General features: G+C 46.1%; 3 protein-coding genes and 2 non-coding genes across 5 annotated transcripts; 3 read left to right on the top strand and 2 right to left on the bottom strand.

Annotated features, from left to right (window-relative positions):
- Nucleotides 1-10929: 10929 nt before the first annotated feature.
- Nucleotides 10930-11571, top strand: E1B28_008081 (uncharacterized protein; the record flags this gene model as incomplete). The annotated part of the gene is made up of 4 exons (XM_043152866.1): nt 10930-11091; nt 11154-11317; nt 11373-11433; nt 11503-11571. Exons 1-4 carry the CDS (start codon nt 10951-10953, stop codon nt 11569-11571), a joined length of 435 nt encoding a protein of 144 aa, XP_043010953.1. The 5' UTR covers nt 10930-10950.
- A 1575-nt stretch (nt 11572-13146) lies between these two features.
- E1B28_008080 (uncharacterized protein) lies at nt 13147-15707 on the top strand. The gene is made up of 18 exons (XM_043152865.1): nt 13147-13309; nt 13363-13381; nt 13431-13506; nt 13560-13573; nt 13629-13683; nt 13739-13782; nt 13841-13885; nt 13946-13980; nt 14041-14075; nt 14132-14156; nt 14217-14228; nt 14289-14350; nt 14401-14504; nt 14570-14689; nt 14748-14794; nt 14892-14898; nt 14958-15390; nt 15446-15707. Exons 1-18 carry the CDS (start codon nt 13243-13245, stop codon nt 15506-15508), a joined length of 1263 nt encoding a protein of 420 aa, XP_043010952.1. The 5' UTR covers nt 13147-13242; the 3' UTR covers nt 15509-15707.
- A 4551-nt stretch (nt 15708-20258) lies between these two features.
- E1B28_008079 (uncharacterized protein) lies at nt 20259-21215 on the top strand (the record flags this gene model as incomplete). The annotated part of the gene is made up of 4 exons (XM_043152864.1): nt 20259-20301; nt 20367-20625; nt 20677-20843; nt 20905-21215. The coding sequence occupies 4 exons, from the start codon at nt 20259-20261 to the stop codon at nt 21213-21215; spliced, it is 780 nt and encodes a 259-aa protein (XP_043010951.1).
- Nucleotides 21216-21622: 407 nt separating this feature from the next.
- Nucleotides 21623-21719, bottom strand: E1B28_008078. The gene has a single exon. It is a non-coding gene; the product is annotated as a tRNA-Gly (tRNA).
- A 258-nt stretch (nt 21720-21977) lies between these two features.
- Nucleotides 21978-22072, bottom strand: E1B28_008077. The gene has a single exon. It is a non-coding gene; the product is annotated as a tRNA-Gly (tRNA).
- Nucleotides 22073-22597: the final 525 nt, after the last annotated feature.

Here is a 22597-nt window from a genome sequence, read left to right as displayed (position 1 = left end):
CGCATTGCTCTGAATAGTTGACGCTGTGTACAAGACCGGTCCAGCTGAGCCTGGTTCTTATGAAAACTTGAGGGAAATGAAACTTCCATGAACTGCCTTACCTTTAGGTAACCGGACCGTTATGCGCGTGGCATTGATTTAGTAGCGCTGTCCACGGGGATTTTTTTGAAGACGAAGGACAACGTCAAAGACAACGTTGCCCTTATTAGAACGCCGAAGAGAATAGGCGCCCCGAGCGCTCGCCGTTCAATACAGTATTATGTCCGTTAACGAGTAGGCTGCCTAGCAGAACAGTATAGGGCTATACCTTCGCTCCGCAAGAAGATATCACATGTCCTCACCACGAAAGATACCGTTTTCGGAGGTGCTTGGGGCGCCATCGTCCGTACCATTCATCCTCGCCACAGCTTCGCAAGGCTCCCACGTTGTCAACTTCAAACTCGGCTCCAGGGACTCATTGAGATTGAACAGTACCCATTCACATCGGACTGGCTCTTCTATTTGAAGAATTCCACGGAAATTAAAATTGCTGTATCCGAATACAAGGTAGGTGATCGTGTTCTGCGAAGTCTAAAACGAAATGATGGGCCTGCACTGCCTTAGACGAATCTGGAGAACATTCACACTGTCAATATCCAAGCCGTTTTTGAATTGCATTAACTTCGACATCGTAAATGCTGGGCTATTCCGGGCATGTATATTTTTCCGTGACGCAGGTAAGTGACGTTCACTTACCTGTCACTTACCTCTAGTTCCGTGACCAGTAAGTGACTGGTAAGTGAACTTCCGTGACAGGTAAGTGACGGTCAATGGCTGGTGGCTGTGAAGATCCACAGCCAACACTACAACCACGGCACGAGCGACAATTTTGTCCTTTTGTTTCGCAACAACGGGCTGTGAAAAAATCTTCAGGGAGCTGACAGATAAGACAACAAAATAAGGAAAATAATTAAGGCTGGATAAATTGATACTGGCGGAGAAGGTATGTGTAAAAGTAGGTATCATGTGGTTCTATTTGTTCGTGCCGGCCGGCCGGCAGTCACTTTGGCGAAGCGCGGCAGCGACATGCACAGTGAGGACGGGAGTGGGACTACCTCGCCAGCGGGACTCAATTTTCTTTGATGAATAGGTTCCTTAGAACATTGTGCCGCTCATTGGACTGGCCATCCGTGGAATTCACGAGCGCCGTGTACACGGACATTCCCGATATGGTAAGATGGCTATACTGCGGCAGTCAGTGTCTCCCCGATGTGTCTTCCTCGATGGGCAGGTAGACCGTTCAGCTGTCACTTCTAAACTGTGAAAATTGGTGGGTTAGTTAGTCTATATATGCTCAATACACAATCAAAATCCCTCTGATTCAATTTTTGATTAGCCTTTTTAAATGAAGAATTGTTTAACACAACTGGTGCCTTCTCCTTTCCTTGACAGCCAGGTAGAAGGCGCAGCTGTCACTTCTAAGCTCTCAGAATTGGTGAGTACACTGGTATATATATCTCCAATATGTTATCAGAATCCTGATGATTCAGTTCTTGTTTAGCCCTTTCAACACCGAGGTTTTAGATAACATGCCTATTTTCAAGAATCAACTTCCATTCCCTCCATGCACAACAGATATAGTATAGCCCCGATGTCCCACACAAGAAGTTAACTGTCGTAATGATGGGTTTCTGGGGGTAGACAGCGTGGTGGCCCTACTCGGATATACTGGACCTACAGGTTGGATTTTCATTCTGCCTTCATCTTTCGTCTTGTTGGCAACAACGTATCGACTCTTTCCCACGAAATTGGCTCATGAAGATACTAGGGCGGCTTGTATGTCTTTCCGTAAAGAGATGTTGTTTCATATTCATCTAAATTTTGATCTAGAAACGTGCGTGGGATGTACTAAGAGGGTACGACCAACCGGACGGTAGCGAAGTTACCAACAACATTCCCAAAGTCGAACTGAAGCGCAACAGCAAAGCATCCCGTTCCGCTCAGGCAGCTGTCAACACTGACAATTTTTGTATGTTTTATTTACGCTATTTTAGTGGTGATGCTAAATACTCTCAGATGAAGGTCCACGTAAGAAACGGAAACATGCGTCTCCAACGTTCAGCCAGCATCGCCATCGCCGTCCCTCCCGAGTACAGCCAACACAACCAATACCTCATAGAAACCGCCGTCGCCGCTCAACTTCACCATATCACCGTCGCCATTCATCTTCTCGCTCTGCGGAGTCTCCACACCCACGCAAGCGCCATTATTCACCTTTGCAACGCGATATTTCGCGCTCGTTCGGCCATAATCCACACGACAACAGTAAATCTCAGCAATCTAAAAATGCTGTCAAACATGGAGATGATACGGATTTACGAGGTCGGAGATTACGCATCTTAGATCCCAAGGCAGAGACTCGGACCCGTCGACGTTCATCCCATTTCCGTTCCGATTCCTACTCCTCCGGTCTCAGCCTCCACTATGACTATGAAGGAGAATCACATGAACCTAGACCACCGCTCTCTGAGCCTACACTCGAGCATATGGAAGAGGATGTTCACAGAGATTCAGATGAGAATGACGAAGAGGTCTTGGATGTGGATCCAAAGGTACTCAAGGCTGAATGGAATGGATATCCACAAGGCAACTTTACAGCACATTTCTCATGGGATGAATTCAACAACGAGCTAAATGGGCTGAAAGTCGACTGGGCGTACAACTGCTATGGTACTCGCCAAGCGAAAACATCCATTAGTGCCACCAATCCAGAACAGGGAAAGCGGAGCTATCGAAGCTGTCTCGGGAGCCTTCAGTGTGACAACCCTGACTGCCAAATTGTTCTTCGTCCACGAACTAAGGGAAGCGCCCGTGAGGAACAAATAGGCGAGCGTTGCCAGTGCAATGTTCATAATGAACGTAATGGGCAACAAACAGAGTACCGGCTCCATCTAGTCCCCTGTCCAAATATTTCAAAGATTGTCAAGTGGAGGGATGGGGTTATCTACTGTAATGGTATCAGTCACAACCACGAGGCATTTCATCACAAGAAGCGACTCTCACCTCTCGAACAGAAGCGTACAGATGCACTCTTGAGTGCTAACCCGACGGCCACCCCCGCTTCCTTACGTTCCGGAAATACTGTCAGTGGAGAATCTCTCCTCGACATTAGCACCCGTTTTATTACAGAGGATGTCGCTCGAAATGAGGTTCGCAAGGCCAGAGGTCCCAAACCAGCCTCTGGCGATGATTTTGTTTCCCGCTTTTCAGCCCTTCAGCAAAAATACCCCAATTATGTGATTGCGGCTCATCTTCTGAATGGAATAGTCGTTGTCTCATGTCAGACACAGTGGATGGCTGAACGGTTTATCCAATCAAATAGTGCAGTTGAGGGGTTCTCAGGTTCAGTGACGGACGCTGCTCATGGCTGGTTTGCAGTAGCAACCTCGTTACTCATTACAACATCTATTTTCAGTCCATCGATGCAGCGCTGGGTTCCAGCTCTCTATTCATATAGCAATGGCGCAACCGCTGTTCACTACGAGTATCATTTTCTTGCTCTTATGAGGTCGGCACGCAGCACCAAAGCAAATCTTGGAGGAATTGTTGAAGATACAGATTTTGATGGGGTAAGCATCTATTTTTGATTCTCGACCTTATTACAACTTACCGGGATCTGATATATTTACCTCTAGACAGTAGACTATAGCCAAGCTCAAAGTTTGGGTTTTTTGAATGCCTTTGTACGCTTTTGGATGGAGGATCCCAACAACACTCGTATGGAAGAACAGCTCCGTACTGTTGCAGCCACACGGTTACGTGGATGTTCCTATCACTTCCGTAGCCAGGTTACGCGTGTCAAGCGTATCTTGGCCATTGTTCCTCGGGATAATCGAAAGGTGTTTGAGAAACTCGCTTATCGTTTACTGGAAACAAAATCATATGAAGACTTCATATGTCGTTCCAAAGCCCTCTGCTACCGCTTTCCAGGAGCAAAACCATGGGTGGAATGGTGGACTCGCCCTGAAGTTGCACAAATGCTCATTTTGGGTACACAAAAGGCTGTTGACTCACGTATAGCACTCCATGACTCGACCAATCCTCAAGAAGCAGCTCATTTCAGCATGTACTCTCGACAAGGAAAGAACCATGAGCTTATCACTGGACTTGAAAAATGCTATGCTATAGCAAAGGAGCATGAGAAGACTTGGGATGGCGTGAAGAGTATGTGATTGTACATTATGGTGATTTTCCTCACTAACATGAAATTAGATGGGATACCGTTATATTACGGAAAGTCTCCATTGCAACGTAGACAAAAGTTGACCGAGAAGATTAAACGTACAAAGCGCAGCCGAACATCGGCCACAATCCGCAAACAGACCAGAATTAATAGCGAGAAGGCCCGTTCACATCGTCCACCAGATACAATTGATGCTCTTATCAATAAACGACGTAAATCATCCAGCAAAAAACACACATCAATTCAACATACATCCACCCCCTCCATTTTAGTAGATTTTACTAAATTTGATTCCGACCATGATAAGTCGGACTCAGATTATAATACGGCACATTCATCTCCACTTCCACCTAAAACCGTTACCTTTGTTGAGCCGACACCACATTCCATGGACACAGAATGCCACCTGTCTTACTCTCGTGAAACATCTGTTCACCGGGCCGATGCTACTATCATTTCCACATCCTATCAGATGGAGACTGATATCACTACAAACGACCTGCGGCTTATCATTAGTTCGGGAGGCAAACAGCTACCTGGATATGCATGGCAAGCCAATTCATGTTGGTTGGATTCATGTCTAGAGTTGCTTTTTTGGGCAGAAACGCGGAGCTGGAATACCTTTTCTGGAATATTTGCTCCCTATGAAGAGAATCATAGATCAGTGTCCCCTTTTACGCCGATTTTTGCATGTCTTGACCACCGACGGCGGCTACTATTATCAAGCCCGACTCCAGAGGTCATCTCCGCTGCTATTTTTGAACAGAAAGTCCAGCTTCGGAAACACATCATCGCCAATAAATGGACCATTTCCCAATCCGAAACTGCATTTGAAAATGATACTGGCTGGCTTATACAGGCAATCGTAACATCGCGCAGGACATCCATTGGAGTCAAGCTCAGTAATCATTTTGGTGTGAATACTGTTTCGTTCAAATGGTGTACTGGTCCCGACCTTTCTATTCTCGACAACATAGACCATGCTCATAGAGTCCAATTCGCACATGGACAGATTCACTCAGTTGATCGCTCCCACCCAATTCTTACTCTTCTTCCGTCCGATTACAATCTGTGTAACGGAAACTTCGAAACTTATATTCAACAGCGCACCACTGGATTTATTACCCATGCTAGACAGAGAGGGACAACATCGTGCTGGCGAGCTCGAGAGGGATCAATCTGGTGCCAAGGCATCACTACTACTGCCAATATTGTTGTGTCACTCCCTACTACCCTAATCATTCACATTGAACGAGCGGAAATGGAAAACGAATGGGCATTTCCACACGTTGTTCACCCAGTGACAGGTACAGAAGCACGTCACGTTGGCCTTGAATATGACATAGTTGGTCGTATCTTTTTCAATGGTGTTCACTTCACTTCTCGGTATATCGCTACTATGGACACACCTAAACGGGCCAAGGGTGTGTTTTTTTACGATGGGCTAGGGATAAATGGTGGACCTGCGGGATATAGTGTCAAGGAGTCAGGAGGCATTATAAACAATCTTGGTGGCTGGAACATCCCTATGCCAACAAACTACAAGGCCTATCAAACAGCCACTGTTATTTACAAGCTTCGGGGTGGAGTCAAGGCTCAACAATGGTTTTGGGGTCGTCAGAGAGAGTTATTGAAATCAGAGCTGGGCATTATACTCTCTGCTTCGTATCCAGAGGAAGGGGACTCGCAACCCATACTGGAGCGATCGGACTGTTCAAATTTCCCATTACAGAAAATGAATTGGCTACTGGAGTCTTCACGTAACCGTGTTTGTTATCGAGAATACGTACACAACGATTCAGCCACTACGCCTGTGGTTCCTCACCCACGGGAAAATCCAGTTATCACGGTTGATGAAATGCAAGGGGAATCAGTGAATGAAGTTGAATTAGGTATGGTTTAAACTTGAACTCCTTCTTGTTTGTCTAATATTAAATTGGATAGAAAAAACTGACTCGATTGATGGATTCTTGTTCGAGTCCGTAGATCCTCGGACTAAAAGGGTTTTACAACCGCCATTTTTTTCGCCATCACCATCACTGGGGTCGGAACATCCACCAATATCACCCTCTGATATATCTCCACCTGCAACACCATTGCCTTTCAGCTGCCGATGTGGTGAAGTGGGAGATGGAAATCACCAACACGTTGTTCAGGACGCTGTTCAGTGTGATTTATGTAAGAAATATTCCCATGTTGCCTGTCAGCCGGAGGGTAAGTCTGACTTGATGTCACCTACGGAGGAGTTTCTTTGTCATGAATGTTCCGATGACAACTGGGAAGGATTCAAACCGATGAAGACAATAATGTGTGTGGCAGACCATACTTTTAATCATCTAATTGACAATCTGTCACTAGGAATTATGACCTTGAGCTTTTTAATGGGGTTCAGGACCGACTTAAGTGTGTCTCATACTTATGTCTATAACCATTACTGACAGTAGCACAGACGAGGGCAGACAGTGTTAGTAAAGGATGGTCTATTCTGGTATCCTGCCCGATTGGTACATCCCCACTCAAAAACCAAGTGGACAGTCAAATGGTACCCTCACAATCAAGTTGGTGAAGGGGCTAACCACACCCCAGGCAGTTATGAAGTCGTTTCAGTGGCATGCGTTGTTGATGCTTTATATGGGGATGTTACCGGACGAAGGGGTATACGGGTGGGTAATAAATTCTCTAGTATACTAAATATTGGTCTGACATGGCTGATTTTTAGCTTGGGAGGTTTATTACAACGCCTGAACTACACGAGATGGATGGTGAGAAGCAGTTAATTATTGAAGATCCAACAAAATCACTGCCGTACACACCGGAAATCCATACTATCCTTTACCCACATCGAAACCGATTCATCGATCTTATTTTCAAACGCTCGCAAATCAAGGTTGATGTATTTCCCGCTGTTCGATATATGCGCCGCTATCGAGTAACCGTTGTGCCATTCACCGGTGGTTTTCCCATCGAGACTCGGTCTCGGTTCATCAACTGGCTACAACACAACATTCCCGGAATAGAAAAGATACCGGCTACATGGATTGTTGATGGTGTGCTTCAAGATTGTTTGATGATTTATATCGAACATCGGGACAGGGCCGAGTTTGAATTGCAGAAGGGATGCCCGATGGATGAATCAGAAAAGAAGGAATACATTCGACAGAAGGCATGGGAGAGACTCATAGCCTATACAGGGGGAGATGAAAGAGGGAACCGGGGAAAGAAAATGACAGTCGACGTTGATTGCGAATCATTAGCAGTACTGGAAAGGAAGATGTTTGACGGATCGACCAACGCCGGACACGCCGGCAATTGTCAGTGGGGATTGGATGTCGGGATCCATCAGAATAACTGGTCTCCATACATTCATTTTAGATTTGGAGACGAAGATCACACTCGTGATGATGACGAGGAGCTTAAGGTGAGTTTCGTAGAGCAATCACGCAGAGATAATAAAAAACCTTGACTTGATATCATAGACAGGGCGACGGTTCAAAACAGATCAGTATACCATTAGGTGGAAGCAAGAAGAGAAGCTACGAAAGGAAGAAGAGGCGAAGAAATACCGAGAACGACCTCAAGTAAAACCAAGACGATTATTTAAAAAATAAGTACCGTAAGTTTTGCGACAATGATGATATTTATATGAGAAGCCATAGGTATACAAATGACGCGTGGCGCCGTATGCGTGACGGCGCCATTACCTATTTGGTGAAACCCGTACCAGTAGATATGGAGGCTTTAATTACTGTTACTTAAAGTCAGTGACAGACGTATAAGTAGCGTAAGGTAAGTGACTGGAAAGTACAAGCAAGTGAAGGGTAAGAGTCAGGTACGTGAAGGGTAAGTGAAGGGTACGTGACGGTAAGTGATGGGTAAGTGAAAAGTTAGTGATGGTTCCGTGACGGTAAGTGATGGTTCCGTGATGAGTATGTGACGGTAAGTGATGGTTCCGTGATGAGTACGTGACGGTAAGTGATGAGTACGTGACGGTAAGTGATGGGGACGCGACAGTAAGTGATAGGAAAGTGAACATAAAAATAAGTTACCAGCAAGTGACAGGTAGTAAATGACTTGTACGTGACCAATAATTATCACAGAGTGAATTGTGAACTTGGAGTGAACCAGTGGCCCGAGGGCATACTTAGACGTTGCCGCGTCGCTCTAGAAATTATTCTGTAGTCCTCGAGTTTTTTCGTGCTCTACATGTGCGGATCCTGTGGCAGTGAAGTTCCGTGACACACGCACCTGGTGGCAGTGAAGTTCAGTGACACACGGTTAATTGAGCGATAGGTACGTGATAAGTAAGTGATCGCTCCGTGAATATTCACGGTCACTTACCATCACTGAACCGGTCACGGAAATTTATTGTGGCCCTGTTCCAAAGCAGCATCTGCGGCGTCTTCCGTGCGTTGAATAAGATTCTCTACCTCTGGATGAGGATCAGAGGTCGGAATAGGGTATCCGTGGGATCAGCGCGGTCGGGTAATGCAGCATCTAACACGTTCGTTAGGACTTTCGGCGAGCTTGATACCGATGGGCGACCACACATACCAACACCGTCCACGGTTGTAATCTTCTCAAGGTTCTCGATGCCTTCCTTCGTCTCTATTTGCGCTAGTCATTGTTGTCTCATGTTGCAGTTCGTATGTCCGTACACGCTGCCAAATCCTCTCCTACCGACTAGAGGGAAACGACAGTCTGATACAGCTTCTGCGACCGTCTTTGGGGCTGAAACCTGATTGAGATCTTGCTACCTTTCCGTGACTGAAACCTTCTGAGTCAATAACTAACCATTTTTACGATGATACCTATGGAGCTATTGAGAGAAACAAAAAGAGGAAGGAAGAAAAGAGCGCACACCTTTCGCACCAGCATCCAAACCATCATTACTTTATCTGCTGAATCGTATTCCTGTGGGCCGTCGCCAGTACCCAACCTAACCAAAGCAGGTACGCCTTCAGCTTAAATGGGCTAGATTGAACGACCTTTCGAGCGTGATAGATCATAGAATCCTCCATTGGTTACGAAGCTTTAAAAGCGTCAATGAGGGGTTTAACTGGAAGGGCTTGACGTTATCCCACGAGGCTGATATAAGAGTCTCGCCAGCGTGTGCACCGAATTTGTAATTTCGTAATTTCGTAAGAATGTCCATGACGCAGAAGGAGACTTCTTCTGTAGTTATCAGAGATGGGTCGTAGTTATCAGAGATGGTTGGAGTTGCCAAACATGTGGATCGTCATCATTCAAGTCCCGGGAGCCGGCGCCGTCGTAATTCGGCACCAATTGCATGCCGTTTTTCAACCGTTTTTGGTTCCGCGTTTGGCAAGCCTAAGGGTTATCGATAACTCGGAACTGCGCACTTGAGTTTACTGTATATGATAACTATACATTCCACGACAATGCAGGGATTTGATTAATTCCGTGAACATGCGGACTCTGGTGCGATGGTCGGCGATGGTCGGCTAAGGCAAGCGCCCTCGGGTAATGGAGATAAGATAGCGACTATGCGGTGCTTTGGCCGCGCGCGAGTCGTTCTAGATCTTTCTTTCTCTCCGTCGCGCTCTTCATCGCCTTCTCCAGTTGGCAAACACATACACGGACTGCTCACAGGTCTAGGGAGACGATATCTCACGCTGGGAGGGTAGAGACTACTAAGTACAGTGTATTTGAGGAAGTACACTTTACTCCACTGAATTCAGCTGTAGCGACTACGAGCGGAGTTCGAATATTGCCGAGCGTTTCTTCTCGACAAGCTCCCATCGGATATATCTTCGTAGTATATTTACCACCTTTTAATTCGTCTTTCTCATCATTGTAGAAGAAAATTAAACAAATTTACTACTAGCTACCGAATACCGAATGTATTTAGCACAACAGCGCTACCCCCTGACAGCCCTGTGCACAGTCGTAGGCTCTCGGAGGGTGAACATGATTATTTAGCGACGTCAAGGCACATGCACGACGATTATCGAAGGAGAACCCCGCGTATTCTATACAAATTCTATAACCCTGATACGCTGAATGGACTTGGCCTAGACCTGTCTCATTCAGCTGTACTTTCAACAATAAAGCTACTAAGCCTGCTGTGATACCCGGAGAAGCTAACTTCCGAAAGTGGACGTAGGAATATTCTCTGTGTCAGTTTCAAGAACTCGTAATAAGTCAAAGCTGGAATCCGAACAGAAGGTGCTATCGTCGGAGTCATCAAGAAGGTCCTTAAGACGTGTTTGGATGACCGGTGCAATCACACTTCCGGTCATCTACGGAACCTACTAAAATGAGTGCCATTCTTCAATTAATGGCACTCCGCCATGCTACAATATTTGTAATTGTCGGATTATTGAAATTTTAGGGAGAACAGGTCACAAGCGCATGTGGAGCATATTGCATCTATTTCCTTCTATTTCGGTCCAGGATGGAGAATGGAACGTTCTGCATATTCAACGTGTTCCCGTACACTCGACATGGAAAAATGTTCAAAACATCACACAGATGCTTCTGGAAGCTCCTTCCTCGGTTCATCGAAATAAATACGCTCAACGTATGTGAGCACCGAACATATCGCTCTAATATTGCACTTGGACCGAAAAAGCTACCTTTCGTTCACAACGTCAGCCGTTGTGATTTTTTTGACACTATCACGACTAAAGATAGTTGTAAGCCTCGATATCAAGTATAAAAAGCTACCTGTTTCGAGTGCCTCTTCAGCTCATCTCTCACATAGCCAAATGCCTCTCAAACCTGGAAATTACTTGATCTTCGACGAAAAGAGTGGCAGCCTCATTGGTCGTCGCCGAGCCGAAGACTTATCACTCAATCCCAAAGCGATTGTCAAGCATGCCACTCCCATTCCGCCCGACGATGCAACGGTCAGTTATTGACTAACCTCAAGTTTTGATTGACACTAATTGGCTTTCTCTCGTCTACATAGTGGAGAGTTCAGGAGGTTAACGGAAACACGTGCAATTTAGCCATCGGGAACAGTCCCTACACCTCTCCAATCGACGATTTGGTGTGGGCCATCTTGAAGAAGGGTGACCCGATTCCTGAGGGGTGGAATATCGAACCTGTTGCTGGCAAACCTAACAGATACATGTACGTGTATGCCTTTTCTTTGGGTCTTCAGAGTGATTAAACCTGTTTCACCCAGTATCTTGACCAATGACAAGCGCTCAGCATGGGACGTTCCCGAGCTAAATGAAGATGCTCAGGTGAGTTTTGTGGCTGTACCCTAGCCTTGTTCGTTCATTTACATCGAGTATTTCTAACTCACTCAACAGATTAAATGCCTTCCTTTGGGTGTTAAAGCATCTGTGTTCCAGTTTGTTTACATGGGGCCTGAGAACTGAAACATAGGATATTATGCATAACCTTTGAAGTTTTTGAATAAAGGAATGTAGTGGCCGTTGGGGCTGTAGTGTGTAGTACCAGTGTGATTATTGGTCGTAAGAATTGATGTCTGATTTGGTGTTGAATGAACTCATATGCACACCATGTCTGCTTCTGCTTTCTTGAATCAGACCCACAAACCGTTTAACGTACCGCCAGGTATGACCGGTGCTTATCGAATTAGAAGGCCCGTGTGCACCAGTAAGTGACAGTGCTAGTGATAAGCACCGGTCAAGTGTTCGGATATTGATACAATATTATTTCCTTACCCGCTCCCACTGATGAACTTTATTATCCGGCTTTGATCCGGCTTCTACTAAGTAATTGAAGTAAGAAAGCAACGTAGTCCGCTAAAAGGAGAAGAGATCATAATAAGCTCTATGTTCCATTCAAACACACCATCAAGTGGAAGAACGTCATCAGTATGGTGACAGTTGTTGAAGTTGTAGACCAAGGAGGAGATTTTACATAACTGACGCTGACGCCAGGATATTGAGCGCAAGATTACTTATGTCCGCGGACGTACGTGAATCGTAGTTGTTTTTGGGTTCTATGTGACACTAAGTTTCTTCACAATGCGAGGTACTCGATCGAGGATATACCACTACAGCTCATACATACTACTCGGAAGCCAAAATATCTCAATAACCATCCACAATCACAATCTAGGCATCGACATTATTTGATCGTACAGAATCCAGATGATTGTATCATGCGTTCTCTCTCCGTCGTCGTGACCGTGTAAAGTCATCCAGCTTCGACAGGCATTCAAGATGAGAAACGCGCCATGGAACCAATTACATTAGTGATTAAGTTGTCTGGAAATAAAGCCACGGTACACACGAATTTTTTGATAACAAGGATGATCTTCGCGACCAAGTCCATAGTAATAATATCTCGGAGCATAAACCGAGACTCTATCACCTCCAGCACCAACGGGTGATACCGAAAGTGAACCTCGTCAGTTTCCATTCCGCGATTCCATACCACTTTTGCCGACCCGTTGCCGAATTCATTGAGTAACCGGATATTTCAAGCGTTTAACTCCACTTACCCCTCATTCGTTCCTCCGCCCAATCCCTGATGACTGATAGTAGTGAGGTTCTATTCTGCCCTACTCAAAACCATCACACACTATCAGGCTGGTCCAAATAATACCCCGTCTCCGGGATTTTGTAATTGGCGCTACTTATACGATTTCGAACGCTCAAAGAAAACCAGAAACTGGATTGTTACCCTCCGTTCATGGATCCTCACTGTCAGAACACCCTTCAGAACGGCCTTCACTCATCTACGCGCCGAGCTCAAGTCCGAGCTCACCGTTGCTAGCAGGCGCTTCAACAACAATACACATATCAAATATGTACAGAATCAAGCATCCATTTTAACAGATGCCATCCTGACGAAGGGTAATATTTTAAAGTTCTGGCGGCACAACGTGAGATCACCTCTTTCGTGTTTGTATTCACTACTGAGGACCCAGGTCTACATATAAATCGGGAATTTGAAAAGAATGGGGTTGGTTCTATTTCCCCTTTCTCTTGTTCCCTAACTTCTCAGTGTCGGCGAGCCGTTGGCAAGACTAGAGGCAGTTTCCGATTTTCTTTGGAGAAAAGATAGGCTTGGTTTTCATGTCAGCCACGTCGCCCCTGCCAGTGGGTCAAGCAATAGCTGCCTATATTGACCCTCAATATTATGGTGCGTCGTTAATGGTGATCCCAAGGCAGATCTAATTTTACTCAAAATTACAGGCGGTGTGATCGCCATATGGTGCGTCGCGTTGTGTAAGAAGCGTTCATATGAACTGACTTAGAGTTAGTATGTTCGGAATATGCATCTCGCAAACATGGACGTATATCCACACAAACGATGATAGATGGCCCCTTCAAGTGACAGTGCGTAGCCATATTTTGTCTGTCCGAGCTCGTAACGAACATCTCTCCGGCAGGTCGCATTTATCTTGTGTGTACAGCCATGGTATCCGTTTACCATCACATTCCTCAACGACCTTTCACAGTCTCTTTGTCTTCGGGTGCACCCTTCTAGACGCCTTGGCGCTCAATCATTATCTGGTAAGTTTTCCGACGCTAATAACATTTTCTTGGTCGCTGAGCTAGTCATAATCAGGTCCTCGAATACGGGAATATCGTCGAACTAACACGAATCACTCCGTGGGGTCTTAAACCTTTCCGTCCAGTTCGGTCCCCAATTAACCCTTCTTACTGTCAGCGAACTATCACTTTTTACCCTGTTCACCGTGGTAGTTATCGTAACGTACGTATTCATCGATCATCTTTCAGACCTCTGTTACATTCCTAAATCTTCGGTTTTTAGTTCTGATCTATGTTTCGCTACTCGGGTCTGGAGGCGTGCGTTCCGTTTCCAACTATTTTAGGAAAGGGCAGTAACAATTTATAACCCTTTCGCAGTGAGGCGAGTCCATTGGATGGTCACCGCCTCAATTGTGAGTCAACGTCAACAACGGCTAAACGCTCGAACCCTCTGAACTTTCCCGCCTAGGCTTTGACAGCGGTGGGAGCCTTGAGTGAGTAGTCCATGTTTCGTGCAAATCTGTCGGAACCCGAGTAACATCCGCATCTTTTAGTTCCCGGAATCAGTAGGTCATCTCAACAACGGAAAGTTCATCAAATGAACTAACCTTTTTTTGCCCACGAAGCGCTGGTGAACGCACTATTCAAATTTCCAACGATAGGCAGCCTCAATAACTTCCATCGAAAGGTACTTGTCAATTCACGTACACGTAACATCTCTTCCTAACTTACATACAGATCGAAGTTGGATTCATCAACATCCTCGCAGCGGTATCGCAGTGCATGTCAACCTTCGCACTTTGGTATTCTTTTCAGGCTCATATAAATGAGATAGGGCCGAGGTTAGTGAATTCGTTTCAGCAAACAATTCTTCTGTGACTGATCGAAAAGCTCCCGGTTTGCATAGTACTCCACAGTCTGTTCTCCTGCGCTTAAGTAGCGTCGTCGTCAATCGAGGAGTGCTCTTGACGGTGTGTGAGCTCCTGGTGGCTTTTTTGTTCTTTTACCATCCCGAAAGACTCTATTGGTAAATATAACAAGAGCGCTCTTACCTATACACTCCGTTCTGACAGAACTTGCCTCAGGTCGCCCTTTCATCAATTCCTAGCGCCACTGTATTATATTACCATACGTAAGTTCAAGTTTCCCTTACGACGCTCCTCGAGTCCGCCCTTATTGACTTCCGCACCTCTCCAACTGTCGGCGTTTCCCAATTTTGTAATTACCAGTCGCCACGTAAGTCGTTCCACGTTCCAAAACTCACTAAAAAAAATTCTAAACCCCTACACACCTAGACTAAACGCGAGACGACCAGAACCCACTCAACCTTGGGAACTTCCTCCAGAGTCCCCTACCACACCTTCTGTCACACCAAGCGCGTTAGAGCACGGTCACAGTTTCCTCCGTGCCGGGTTAGGGAACGAAATGCGAATGAGGATGGGTTGGGGAATTACCCCCTTCTCTCTTGACGCTCCCGGCGCTAGTGCTAGAGGAAACCCATCCCTACGGACTCGGACTCGGACCAGTACTCAAGACCGCAAACCACTGCCGCAACAGGCGTTTGCTGCTCTCACCCCGGATTTCTACAAACAGAGTCCAAATTTGGCACCTCAGGAGAAGAAAAAGGGTTGGGGAGGAACCAACGAGAATAGAAATGGAAGTGATATTTCGTTGGTTGATCTGGCCACTCCGGAACTGTTGGTCGATCAAAAGAGTGAGGTACTGGAGGTGAGTCTGAAGCGGTCTCTTGTGTGGATTCATGTCTGAAATAACTGCATAATAGACGCCCCGACGACAACTACCACCGATACCTCCTCCCGCATTGCTTCCTAGAAGAACAGTTTAGGACTCGTCAGCGGTAGCCGGTACTTGTTTTCAGTGGATCCCATCACTCCAAGACGCTATTTATTAAGTTAATCATTCATAATCTCGTATAATGTCCAGGTATGATGAAGAAGCCTTGCCGTGATGAACGGAAGTTCTTCCTTATGACCGGTGACAAGCCGAATGCGACATGGATTGATTCGGGAACCCTCCTTGCAAACCAAGAAACGATGCCGAACATAAGCGATCCTCGGAGAGGTGACATGTCATTGATTGGAGCGCAAGGGAGCTACCATTTGACGGCCAACAAATCTCTATAATTCGAGATGTGTACAAGGGACATACATGGTCATTCGAAGCAAAAGCTCCATAGACGAACACGAAGTGACGTTGAATAGCAGCAAAATCCCGAAAGATGGCGTTGAACAGGACAAGATTAAGGCATCGAATAAAGCCTCTTAAATTAAAACTTCGAGGGTGTACGACATCGATCCCTGCTGTCCTCGACTAGTAAGTAAGAGCAAACTCAAATGTCATCTGCAAAGAGACGATATGAGAATTGGATGCGCTATCGAGGACTCGGGGCTAATGCACCTTGCATTCAACTATCGATCACGTGATTTTGGTTGAAAAGCCGACTTGAGACAACTCTTCTTCCAGGAATCCAAGATGAAGTTGTAGTCGATGGAAAGGAGTGATTGGGTCTTCCCGGTGCCCTATGGCGCAAGAAGCGTTGGAATCTGATCAAGCAAAGAAACTTAACGAAGGCTCAGTGAAAGAGAACGGTTACAACACACACGTCGTCCTCGAAGGTAGGTTGCCTACAAGATTGTATAGTAGCTTGTCCCTGTAAAACAGACTCCCAAGTTCGAGGTCGTGTCCAGGATGAGCGACAAAATTCGAGCTTCGACTACCAACTCCACTAAGTCATACTCGAAATATCGAAATGAAGAAGGACGCACGTAGAAGTCATGCACTATCTGGTAGATCCAGAGCCCAAGACCAGTTCTCATGCACGAAACCCAAAGCTCTACTGCCAAGAACGCCGAAGCCCTCCGGTTGACAACTGAATTCAGAAAAGAAACGTTGTCAGGCTTATAAATCATGAAAGAAATAGAATTGTTAAGTAGAACTACCTGCAGTTTCTCATAGTTCTCCCCCTTTGTTCATCAGTCACCCATCCTTCTCCTCCGGCTCATCAAAACTTTCAATCCGCACTGACACGGATGAACCCGAACCCATGTCATCCTGGGGGAACTGGGGAAGAACGTGGCGGAAATCCTCCAAGCTCATACTTATAATTTAACGTCCAAACAGCGAGAACTTCGTCGGTGGAGGTGATGGAAAGAATGAGGAGATAGCAGAGTAGCCCACGCATCATGAATGGCAAGCAAAAGCACGAGGCCTGCGTCTTCCATATCGAATCCTTGCAAGAAAAGAAGAATGACCCCGTTTTCGGCTCGTGCTTCTCCTTTTCGCGCTCGTTCCTGTTTCCAGGGGAGGATGGACAAGCGTTTTCGAGGAGTATCAACGAGGGGAAATCCGTTCGACAATATTCTCATTTCCACAGTCCTCGCAAGAGAGCCTCGTAACCGATAATTCGTTCTTCTTCAACATCCCAATCATCCTCAAATCCGGCTTCTCTCTGTCACGGTTCCAAAATCTTCAACGAGAGCTCATAGAATGCCTTCTTGAGCTTGTAAAACGGTTCACAGCGATGATGGTAGCGACAGCCTTTTCTACGGACACCAGATAAGCGTAAGATATATGGGACAGTTACAATAAGTATCTCACCAGCCCGCATAAGGATGAGATAGTGTCAAGGGCATCTGTGGTCGATGCTTTGCCGTCCGCGTGAAAATGACGAACCACGCTTTCGTAGTTGAAAACTCGATTTACTTCGGAAGTAACGGTCGCCATAGATCCTATTGGTAATTTGCTTTGAGGGAAAAGTGAATCCTTCGGTAGTGGATGGGGGTGTTGGTGGACGTGAAAGAAAAACGCGTACAGTAACGGTAATAGGATTGACCCTTGTTTGGCCCTTCCACGTGCTCCACACTGTTTGTGCGCGCATCTTTTTCTTCTGTTCTACTTCTTCAAGTTCTTGTTCTGTGTTGATCAACACATGACGAAGCCCACCGCTTTCAAGTTAACTCCTTTATTCTCCCAGATTTCTTTGTTTATCATTCGGTCACCACGGATGAGAAATTATAGGACACTGACGGTCCAAGAAGAAAGCTGGAGCCAAGGGAACGATAAAGAATCAACGTTGTAAACCCATCTTTTCAAAAAAGAGTGAAGTCCGAAGGTGAGCACGGTTTAAAGTTAAAGTGTGATTTACTGGGCACGATATTGGCCGTACTCAGTGATCGATCTTTTGCACAGCCAAACCATGGGTCGTCCATCGATGGGTACAAGATTGGATGACTTTCCGTCGCCAAAAACACGTCTAGGATTTTCTAAATCCCTTGATGGCGGAGTTTGAAAAACATTTAGCTTTTTGTTGTGTTCCCGCCGACCATCTGTATTTTAGAGAAACATAGATCCTAGTCGTTACACTAAGTTACTTCTTGACATGGTGGATGACGACACCGCCCTACTCCAGCTGTTGCTGCTGAGCCATGATACACGTTTTGTAGAAAACGAATGAACCTCCCATACCTCACCTAAAGAGTGTTCAATTCCTTGTCAATTCCAGCAAAAAGTAAGAGATATACGGGTTTTTACTGACCTTGTACAAGTCAGAAATTGTTTTTTTGCAGTCCAAAATTGAAATTAAGAAGGCTAGAGGAAAATGGAATCAGAGGGAATTCCACAAATTGTAGAAAATATATGATAGAACATCCATAACGATTTTTGAGCCTTACGACTGCATGCTGTGGCTGGACGTCGAGCGAGACCATGAAGACGACGCCGGCGGCGGAGGGCCAGCTGACGTGACTCGTATCCCCGAATTGCCTCGGCAAAACTCGGATAATGTCGGCTAATCTAGAAAACACAGAATTTAGACTGGAAGGGGGGGGGTACCCCCCCTCCAGACTAGAATCTAGAACGGGGTCCTTTTTCGAACTCCGCTAGCCGGAACGGACTCATCACCATTTGGGTCATCGGCTAAGCTCGGCTAAGCTGTTTAGAATAGGATCTGGTTTAGAAAGGGCCACGGAAAGTCATCCATTGTCCTACATTTCCTTGACGTTCCTACGACTCCGAACCACAGGCTTTCGGTTCCACGAACGTTTCAGAGCCGTGCTAAACATCGTTATGGCGATACAGTGTCATTCACGGGTCCATCGGCTATCAGCGTTTCAGAATCAGATGTACACAACTATAGCTCCATCGAGTTGATCCAACGCAACGCGACGTTCGTTATCAATTCGTTATCGAAGAGGTTATAAGGTATGTGAATTCAAGCGTATCACATAGACTGGATAGTGCGCAAAGACTGAGGGTTATGGATTGAAATCAAAGTGTGGTTTGGGCGAAACGGTTAGGAGGTTTCACGAATTGATCGCGGAGGTTAGGCTGGGCGGAGAAATTGAAATTTCTGTACTATCATTGTGCCTGAGTTTAAAAGTGGGTAGGTGTTTAAAAATCCACTTTCCCCCTTTCCTCTCGCTTTCCTCGCAGTTCTTGTGATCTCGGACTTAAGCGGAATACATTCCTAGGCTATTTTTCAATAGATCTATGTAGTTGCTAGCTTTTTACTTTAGTTTTTTCATCTTGGAAAATGATGATATTTCAGGTGGAGTACATAAAATCATTGCCAACAAGGTCATTTCCTGGGCGCAGGACACAGATTTCTTCCCGGTACTAAGTATATCTTTTCCCTATGATAATACAAGCTGAATGCACTATTTTGGAGCTATACCGCCCATGTATAGATGTGGAGGAAAGCATTCAAAACAAGATCGACTGAGGCGTGACAAAACCGCAATCAGTCGGAGTTACAATTCAGTGCCGACCGCTGCCAAACGACATCGCGTCGCGTGTCCTATCGTACCTGGCCGTGCGGCCGCTTTTAGCCAATGTGACATTGCGTGACTGATATTTTCAAACACCTACCTTTTCAGAGCCCTCTCTCCGGCACCTCTCTCCCTCCCTGTCCACTCAATAAAATCACTATAAATTTGGGATTTAGCTATTACAGATAGTACTCATCTGCTGTACCAGAGCCGAGAGGGAAATAATTATAGGAAGTATGAGTCCGATGCTCATCTTTAAAAATTTTTAAACTCAGGCACAATGATAGTACAGCTTTGGTGATCTGGCTGATTGATACCCGTCAACAGTTGTCATAATCAAACAACCTCAGGTGGACGTCGGATAAACGGTACTGCCGAGGAAGCAGAGAACTTTCGAAAGATGTGCTGAAGAATTGTTCATGGATGTGGAATCTGTTGGACTGGGAGGTCGAATCATTGGAATCAAGATGATGATTTATTTTCCGCTTCCCTATTGAAACAGGGACGCTTGGTATGTGCAATTGATTCTGCTATGCACACAGGATTGATGGGCCGGAATTCAAATATTCATCGATCATCATGCGCTCATCATGCGTTGGCGATTGCCGCCTTTGCGCTCCGGAATGTAGGGTTTGCAAAGACTCGTATAAAAGCCCAGTGGTTGGGGCAAAATATTTTCAAGCGATTGCATCGTCCCTTTTCTCCACTTTTCGTCTTTCTTAACTTTTCGATTCACAAGGCCGAGCCTTTGAACCAAAAACTCTCTTTATCAATCTTTTCTAACGAATACCTTCCACATTCATTAACCAAATGGCCAGATTCGCCGTCATCCTCGCTCTCCTTTCCGTTAACTGTGCGTGTCTCTCTCGGGCTGGATTCGTTCTTGGTACTTCTTACTGACCCGTCTTGCATCTATAGTCGTCGCTGCCACTTTCATACCCAGAGCAGCCCCAGGCACTCAATTCATCACCGGGCCCTGCACCACCGACGCGGATTGTGCATCTGGATGCTGCGGTGTCAACTCCGCTAAATGTGCTGGCGCCATCATTGCTCTCACTCGTGACGGTGGATGCGGTCATGGTGATGCTCAATCCAATAGCAGAGCTGCTGCCGTCCTCCGTGGTAACTGCCCTGGCACCAACGTCAAGCGTGAAATCCTAATGGAAATCGAGGCAAGGTACGTTCTACTCATTTTCTCCTCTCGACACTTTACTCAATTACGTTCTAGGGCTCCCCTTTCCCCCGACCCAAATGGTGCCAAGAACCTCGGAAACGGTGCAGGAAAACAATTCATCACTGGTCAATGTGCCTCCAACGCCGACTGTCAATCGGGATGCTGTGCCACACTCGGCAGCATCGGTATCTGCTCAGGTCCTCAAGCTGCAGACCAACAAGGTTAGTTATTCTCAAAGTTCATTTCTCCCTTGCCACAAAATCTCATAATCCCTTCTCACAGGCAAAACCGGTTGTGGCTTTGGTGGTGCCGGTGGTGCCGCTTCCCCTCCTCCTCCTCCTCCTCCCGTTAACAACGGCGGTGCCGCTCCTCCTGCTGCACCCGCTGGTGGACTCGCCACCTCCGGAACCGCCGACGTCGGCGCTGCTTGCGGCAGTGACTCCGAGTGCAAATCCGCCTGCTGTGGTTTCAACTCGGGTAAATGCGCTCTCGCCAAGACCGCTCCTGGATCCGATGGTGGATGTGGAAAGGGCGAGGCTGCTCCTAACACCAAGGCTGCAGATCTTATCAAGGGTAACGCACCTATTTGCTAAACGAGAGGTTCACGATTCTTTTTTTTTTTGGTTTTTTTATTGGAGGTATTCATTTATTTGGTATTTAAGTAAGAGTTTTTTTACGCACTTGTAACCATTTGGTACGAATTGGAGATTAGCCTTTGCACCGTAAACACGTCCGACGACTGATGCGCACTTCCGAGTCCTTATCCAAGAAATTCGGAATGAGGGCTCGCCGAGCACTCCAGTTTCATCCGAGACAGGTAATTGCTCGGAGATGAACGGGAGGTCCATGCGCATGAACGTTTGAACGTGGATGTCAATGGTTCATGAATGAACTTACATAACCCGCAGTACATGAAGCATATTGACAGTCGGAGTGAGACGAAAGAGTTACATTGAATGTGTGCTGAAACCTCGGAAAAAGACGTTACTCAAAGAAATATTGCATTAAGAGGGAATCGAACCCCCGGCGGGTCGAGTTAAGGTACCATTCTCAATCTTATATGGCAACGACCCAGGTTACCACTACCCCATTAATGCCTATCAAATAGAGTGGCTTGCGGGTGATGTACCCACTCTGGACAGACTAAGTGGGTGCTCGTCCATGAACTGTGGATGTAAATGCTCATGAATGAATTTAACCCGCAGTACATGTAGCATATTGACAGTAATCGGGAGCGTAACGAAAGAGTTTTAGGGTGATTGGAACCCGAGGCCTGAAGCTTGAAGCTTGAAGGCTTCGAGAGTGACTCAGTGTGTGGTGAAACAGAATAAGACAAAAATAAGTCAAGGACTAATTGCATTAAGAGGGAATCGAATCCACGGCGGGTGGAGTTATACGTTTGCTACTTACCACATGGCAACGACCCAGGTTACCACTACCCCATTAATGCCTATGTAATGGCGTGGATTTCGGGTCATATAGCCACTCCGGGCGGATGTTATCACGACGCCGACAATGGGCTTTTATCCTCGTTTTGCCGCAGTCGCTGAACATACAGACAGACGAGCGGCGGTTGGTTGCACTGCCATGTACCAGATTTCGAAGTGTTTTGGTTTAAATTCTTCGAGGACAGATAAACTGGTAATGGTATTGAAGGTTTTGGCTTTTGTTGTGAATGCTTCGAGTCTCTTCTTGGTCCCTTCAGCGTGCTGATTTAATGGCAATGATCCATCTTTTCTCCTGGTGTACATTTTGAAACAACATCAGGAGTCGCTAAATTGAGAATGGAAGCTGCAAAGAGGCAGAAGGAAGAGCCATTCAGGTTGATTTATATGGCTGTCTTTTGATCATCTGCATTGAGCGTGGGTGTTATCATGAGTCCTTGCGTTGTTTTGTTCATTTATTCCTCCTCCATCCTGATTTCGTTTCTGCCGGTGTCTGTTAACCTGGTGGTCGATTCCTGTTTTCAGGTATT

The sequence above is a fragment of the Marasmius oreades genome, chromosome 4, assembly GCF_018924745.1.
Source record: "Marasmius oreades isolate 03SP1 chromosome 4, whole genome shotgun sequence".
Lineage (NCBI taxonomy): Eukaryota > Fungi > Basidiomycota > Agaricomycetes > Agaricales > Marasmiaceae > Marasmius > Marasmius oreades.
Note: the sequence above shows the minus strand (reverse complement) of the source record. Positions and strands in the feature narration are given on the sequence as shown.